Source organism: Opisthorchis viverrini, assembly GCF_000715545.1.
Source record: "Opisthorchis viverrini unplaced genomic scaffold opera_v5_514, whole genome shotgun sequence".
NCBI lineage: Eukaryota > Metazoa > Platyhelminthes > Trematoda > Opisthorchiida > Opisthorchiidae > Opisthorchis > Opisthorchis viverrini.
This window is the reverse complement of record NW_008752180.1, coordinates 146,622-154,115: the sequence shown is the minus strand read 5'-3', so window position 1 is coordinate 154,115 and position 7,494 is coordinate 146,622. Positions and strand designations below refer to the sequence as shown.

At 46.2% G+C, this 7,494-nt stretch overlaps 1 protein-coding gene across 1 annotated transcript in view; it reads left to right on the top strand.

Annotated features, from left to right (window-relative positions):
- Positions 1–4,218, top strand: part of T265_11544 (hypothetical protein) — a gene marked incomplete at both ends in the record, with an annotated part of 26,117 nt that extends 21,899 nt beyond the window's left edge. Inside the window, one exon of the mRNA XM_009178224.1 lies at positions 4,085–4,218. Within this exon, the coding sequence (XP_009176488.1) occupies positions 4,085–4,218 (134 nt within the window). The remainder of the gene's footprint in view (positions 1–4,084) is intronic.
- Between the last annotated feature and the right edge of the window lie 3,276 nt (positions 4,219–7,494).

The following is a 7,494-nucleotide window of genomic DNA, read 5'->3' as shown; positions in this document are numbered from 1 at the left end:
TCGTCAGACCTCTAACCATTGACCAACCTGGTATGAGAGACTCTGTGAGTGTCGCGGGACACTCTCCAGTATAGCTCAATGGATCGTTGAGGTGCGCAAACCGTCACACCACGGTAAGGTCCAGTCTCTTCGTGACGGCATCAAAAGGATGCAGTAATGTGGTGATACATCCAGCGGTTGGAAACAGTCGACCTGAGGACTGCACGTCCAAAGGCCAAAGTGGCAAATATGGCTTAGTTTTATCCAACTGATGAGTTGGTTAGACAGTTTGACTACTCCTGAAGAGTCATCATCATCATCGAACATCCGGAGACTTCTCAGTTCCGATGCTCGAATAGGCCAAGTCTCACAGCTGTACAACAGAAGGACCCGCACTGTGGCTTGATACACAAGTCCCTCTGACGCCATAGGTGCCTCAAACTACATCGACATGATGTACACAGTCATCCAAAGTAAGTAGGCCTCAAACGGACCGATTGCAACCCTATTATCTAAAATCTGATCAAATTTCAAGCCCATGATTCGACAGTTACATCTTTCATGGGGTATAGGACTTGTAATGATGTCTGATATCAGCGGCCAACCCTTTCGACCGAATGGTTTTGTGAGACTCTCTTGAGAGGTTAGTGAAAGCATTACACCGCCCGATCTCAGAAGCTGAAGCGTATGGCTAGCTTTTACTCTCATTTGCAGTCTTCAGGGTTTTGTGGCACAGTTGTCTTCTTTCTCTCGTTACTTCTCGTCCTCATGGACGACGATTACATTCACTGTCTATTGGAAGGGCAACATGATGGGGGCGTTAGTTTTTCCTGGTAACACAGCCGCTGTACGGCAGTGAAGCATCAGTATTAAACACTGATTTCATGCTGTCGATGATCTGAAGACGACGTCTGCTAGTTTACAGTCCTCTGATGATATCATCGGGAATAACAATACCACCCATGAACTACAGATAATCTTAGGCTAGCTGGCAGTGCAGCTGGTCTGGCTACTTCCACCCGTAAGGTTCTGCTCCTGCGCTCGCACCCACCATAAGTGGTAACACGGCGTGCTACAATAACTACCGGTGGGGACGTAGGAAAGAAATCTTAAAGCCAGAGCAGAGTTTGCTGTCTAATGGCAATGATGTTCGCCACCCTCAGAACGATGGTCCAGTGCCATAATACGAGCCTATGGATAAGAAACCCATCCTCACTGTCTTCTCGGACACCACTGTCTGTATACCGTTGCACACCTCTGACGGCAGATCCTAAGTAAGACTAGCCCAGCACACTGAGGAGGTCAGCGCACATCTTAAGCGTGTCTACTATGCACCCGACAAATGTCTTATTAGTGTCTGCTGGATACGATTGGGGGAAAGAACGATGGAAGAATCCAACCCGGTGGACAGGGGTGAAGGAACTAACGGTTGACCTAAACACTGATGGGTAAATTCGGCATCCGGGATGAGGTCTGAATAATTCTGAATGCTGCCGACTAGAAACTTGAGAATACGGCCCGGAATTGAAATCAGCCAAGCGAATGTTAAAAAAGCCATGGTCACTGTCGGTTGGTTGAATAAATCAAAAAGACAAAAAAGTTGCTTGTTTGTTGTCCCGCGTTTGCACATACCAGCTGCAGCTCCGAAACAAGTCCTGATTTATTGAAACAGACTTGCTGCTTTTTACAGAGTGGTTTTTATAGTACAACACGCGTGATACTTCGCTCCCCACCTGACTCAGTGTTCCTGAAAACTGTCAAAGTACAACACCAAACTTATCATGTGCAACCCATGATAGAACTGCGCGTAACGGTGGTAAAGAACAAACGGTTTTTCTTCGCCGCTTATATCCTACAAATGCAGATAGTCATCAGTAAATACAGCATCACATCAGTGTAGAAGTATTCAGCTGTAGCACCCATTCAGTGCTTAACTTCCACGCCACCAGAAGGAAGCACGGGAGCTCAAATACCGCCAGGTTGGCCAAGGCTATGCACTGATGCTTCACTCCCGTGCGACCATGATTTCTTGAAAGCCTCATTGCGAAGGATATAAAAACGGGTGAGGGAGAGACCAAGTGCAAGCCACACTCTGAGGTGCCTAAACACGTACGCGCTGTCGCCCACCTTGGCTACCCATTGCAAACGTTAGACCCTCGCATGCATGCGACGATGGACGAAGCCACAAATATCAATCCCAATCCAGCGGCTAACAACGGCACTCCATACCCGTAAACTTACGCGTTGTCTCTTATCTCGCCTACTTATGGTGGACATTGAGTCCGTCCGCACGGCTACCGCTGATTACGAGGCCCCAACAATGCCTTCGTTTAAAACTCCTCCGAAATTCTTCCGAATATCATGGAGGTAAACTGACTACTTGATGAGTGATAATATCCATCTTTGAACGCAGAGGGTTCAATGCTAAAGAGGAGTGCATACGAGTCGGTCACATGTGTCAGTCGTCGTATGAGCTTATTCGCCAGGATTCAAGGATCTCATGCATCTTCAGAGGTGTACCGATGAGTGTACCCATGGCGGCAATCCAGTAAGTGAGCAGTTGCTTTTTGTCAAACCCAGTCATTCGCAGCACTAAATCCCAACTTCATTTACTTCTGCTTCCCGATACTGATATCATGTAGCTTGATGAAAACAACAGTCCTGTCATTCTTATTACAACCTGTATCACTTGCATACTCAGACGTGGTAGCACTCTTACCAACCAAGGCTCCAGTCTTGGGCACCGATTAGCCACTGTCGTGCCCGTCTTTGTAGACTGGTCCTTTTGTGAACTTCATCATCCGACTACAGCTAGAAAAGCTTCCACGGGTTACTAGTGGAAACTACCAAACTACTAAGTGTTGTACTCCGCCAGAATTCCACCAATCCTCTCCTTGTCCCCTAAGCGGAGGACGGGCCCTTACTCTCCATCATCCATCCCATCGATGTGCCTTGTCTGACCATCCACACTTGACCGGCCTGGTCAAGCTTTTCGACCGCTAATCATTTATAGATGTGTATCCAATACCACTGGTACCATGACCTTCCCTTTCGCATCAAATGGCCCCAACGATGCGAAGTACTGCATGGTTAGAAACTCTCTTATCAGCTGCACACCTTTTCCCCAAAGACCTTCCATCCTCATGCTGAACCATCTTCAGCGTAAAAACGGAAAACATAGAAAAAGGTGGCACTTGTTGAACGCCTTCACCGATGGTTTGAGCTTGTCCTTGAAAGTCCTCTTAAGAAAATAAGACGTCATTTTAGCATAGTGAAATACGCTGTCTCATGTGTGAGTTAACGGGCCCATCAGGAGCAGGGTGTGATAGCTTGGACGCACAGGGTTTGCACTTTCCCTTAGGCCGTACCCGTGCTACGCTTCTACCTTGTACAAATATGCAGCACGAATATGCACATCATGGTTTTATCAGATCGCGTGCTTCTAACTCTAAATTCCTCCAGATCCACTAAACTTCCACGATCATTTAGCGGCACTTTCCGCTTAGCATGTAATATCAGAAAGCCATCCGCATCTTTAACCGACCTGCCTCTGTTCGCCGTAGCCCTTAAGTTGTCAACTGTTTTCCTATGAAGATCCCTTACTCCCTTCTTGAGTGAACGCCACTATACCTTTCCAAAAACTATCTGTGATGGCTTTTTAACTTTATTTTCTCCCTGACATGTTTCAGCACATGGTAATCCTGCCAACCCAATGATTACCATCCAATCATTCCTTACATGAGCGAAATAGGAAATCACGTACCCTGCGACCACAAACTGAGAACAGTACACTCACAACCCGCTTAAACTAACCAGCTTCAGGGACCACTGCACAACCGGCTACGACATTCTTCGCACACAATTTGGCTAGTGCACGTCCCAGTATCCTCCTATGGCCGCACCCATTCACATTGACTACAAACCGCTACTTGCTATAACCTCCACCTGAACTCTATGATCGTTTTTGAAATCGGGCATTGTCGCCTCACTACAGTGGTTAGGAACCGTCATCACTAGAAATGTCTGCTTTCTATTTCGGTCTGCAATCTAACCAAATCCCCATCTTGCTCTGGCGGGCCCTCTGACACCTTTTCTTCCGTTTTAGTCCCCAATATGGATACAACTGCCCTGTTGCCTCGCTTGAACGACGACAATGAACCACCCTGCACCATCGACGTGCATCAGAACATCCTTAGACCTCACTGGTCCCATTGGTCACGGTTCCCGCGCCGATCTTAACTACCCTGACAACCCCAGCTGACTGACTGCGTACCCATTCCCATATATCAACCGTAGTTCACCACATGTCTGCTATTCCCCGACCGAAGGTGTTACATGAGTCCACAAGTCCACCTCAGTCTGCTTAAGCTGTACCAGGACGCCGAAGTATTGGCCGCTTCATTGTACTATCTGCTTGTGCAGCCCGCAGACCCACCAATTCTTCATGTCATTATCAAGTCTATCACGTATGTCAGTCACTATCAACATAACGGTGGGGACCGAAACGTTGCCGTGCACCCGATATAGCGGATGTTGACCAATTTAAAAAAAAACATCAAATTTACTGGCCACAAGAACTTTTTGGCTTTTTCTAGCGTGATGCACTCTGCAAATCGGGAAACTTTTCTGCGCGAGTCACTAATGGCCGTTCTTCTGTGATCTCGCCCGAGCAAAATAACACAGTTATAGTTGATGTACCCGTTTAGGATGTTTCCAAATCCAACACAGGAGTACGCATATGAAGAAAACAAACACTTAATGAAATCTACCATCGTCTTCATGGACGCATCATTCTGAGCTATGGAAGCCATCAAAATATGAAGTAAGTCCAAACTGAACCTTCAAGAAGCTTGGAGGAGTTTTAGTAAAGCTGTCGCTGATTAGAGAGTTTTAACGGTTCCGAACAAATATCATCGAATGCTGAAATTTATGCAAAACTTCCCTCCTTTCAAACCCGGTTTCAGAGAAATTTGGGGTGTTCGTCTAATGATCGGCCATTGATCCCGTGTTTATTGATAATTTCATGAGCAATGGTCTCTTCCGTTTATGTGCAATTTCCTTGAGGTTGAGGGAAAATGTCAGCACGAACCGCGTGCACTTCGTTCCCCCTATCAGCATCCCAATTAATCCAAGACAAACTAGGTTTGTCCCCTGTAGTTCAACCTCCCTAGGATGACTGTCAATGCGTTAACGAATGCCAAAAAATCTGGAATCGGTGGTGGGCAGGAGGTAAATTTGAGTAACACCAACTGATTATTTGTCCTTAAAGTTTACGAACTACAAATTGTGTATCGAAATTCAGGCCTGTTAACTGAGGTCAGGCCATCAGACTGAGAATGACAGTTAAAGTACCACCAGGGCGGCTTCCTACACTGGCTTACGGATTGTTCCATATACGGGCATGCGGAGCAAAGCAATTAGAGATATTGAATGTATCAGAAACCCTCTGGTTAGAAAAGGCCTAACCAGGGGGCTGACCATCGATGAACTTGGATATGCTTGAGTCTGTGGAGGGTGCAGCTTGGTTGGTAAGGGTCTTTGTTGCCATACGGGCAAGGCACTCAACCAAACACCCCCAAAATAAGGATGCAAAAGAGGTAAAGAAGTACAAATATGTTAACAGAGGGCATCAGGGGATAAAGTGAGCTTCGGCCTCAGTAACAGGCATATAGGCGTGATCGCAAATATTGACATGAATAGCGATGCGACGATACCAGATATCAACGATCGTTGCTCATTATTTAGCTGCGAGAATTGAGGGACTGTAACGGGGGATTGGAGAGGGTGGATGTTGTCATACGTGAATATCTGGGGCTTGTGTTTTTCAGGTAGTGCGCGTCCACATAGGTAGGCAGTGTGAAGAGTAATGTAAAATGTGAACGAGCTTGGTCCAACACCGTGGTTACCATGTATGCGCTGCCTCAGCAAGTCAATGGGAACGGTGGTCAGTTGGTGGCAATGTTAGAAGTAGGTCCGTTGCGCCGGAGAGTATACCAGACCATAAAAGTGGCTCAAATGTCTATCACAGAGAGCCGCGAAATTGGGCCAGTATCGCAGAGGATAATTATCTGCTACCACGCCACGCGGTAAGTGCGCACAACGGGTTCTGGGAGTTGGATGAATCTTAAATGGATGAAAGTTTAAGATATACGAGGACGAGAGGTTAAAGCAAGATGTGAGATGCGTGGTAGCGTTGTGTTTGGGGTTTGATTTGATCTTGTTGCGTTGAATTCACACATTAAGGATGGGTTATAAGCTACGTTAAGAGAATAGCGTCAGTAGTGCTGCACAAATCGCCTTAAATATGTCCCTCTTAATCTACATATTAGTATGCATTTTCTTCTTTGTTATCCATGGCGTTTTTGTATTCACGAGACGATTTCCGGTGAACCGTGTTATATAAAGGACAAGCTTAAGCCAGCAGCAAAAGCATCCAACAGTAGCAGTACCCTTCTGATTGCCTTATATGAAGCCGATTACCAGAAACCCGGGGCACGGGGAATCCACTGTGTTGCTTAAGGAGTATTGTGAACGCGTTTGCATTTGAGTGCACGCCACCAGTGCGACCATCCCGCCTTAACACGGAAAAGGGGTTGTGGTGGGGCTTCTGGTGCACGGGATGCAAACGTCCAATGGTTTGATATTGAAAATAGTCAGTAACCAATTTGAAGCGTAGTCATGTAAATTTCGGGGGTAAAGCTTCGGTGCGGTGGGCTCTTTAAAAACGGTGTGCTCATTTACTGGTGCGATTTGGTGAAAAAGGTGAGCAGTCACCAAACGTCAGCCGCTGAGGTTCAGCCAAAACTCCAGAAGTAAACCAAAATGGTTGTTTACTAACTTACGCGCATCAAGGGTAATGTAAAAAACGATGATTGAACCCGATCTAAACGCCTGGATCTGGAGAAGTTTTGCTCCATGGTCCCCGGCCCTTCCTGAAAGCTCATAAGTGTGCTTGGCAAACAGATCTGAAATGAAGGCGCACTATGATGATGACTTGAACTGAAGCACACAATCCCAGCACAGTGACTCAGAAGGTTTTATGCGTTCAAATTTTCAGGCCCGGGAAGGAGCAAAGTGATAGCCGTATTATTAGCATTATACCAGTGAAAGGAAGAAAATCTCCGCTGTGGAGATGTTTATTAGAAACACCAACTGAACAGTTACACACTACTAGACAGGGAAGCAAAACTCTCATAAGCATCTTGTTTACAAAACTGAATAGCCACCTTCTCCTTGCACGTGTCTTCCTGGACTTTCCTGGATATTAATTAACTGTTGCTCAAATGCAAGCAAATGCTACAAAGCGACTCTACAAATTCCTTAATAGGTCTCACTTTTCAAGAGACGCTTAGCGGATTTAAGACAAAACATACTACTTGCATGCATCATAAGTAGTATCCGACGTTACACTAATAACTTTGCTGTAGAGCACCACTTGGGGGAGACGATGATTGCATGTGATGCATATCAGGGCCACTAGTTTCGGTTTTTTCTTCGGATATTTAGGCACCCTGC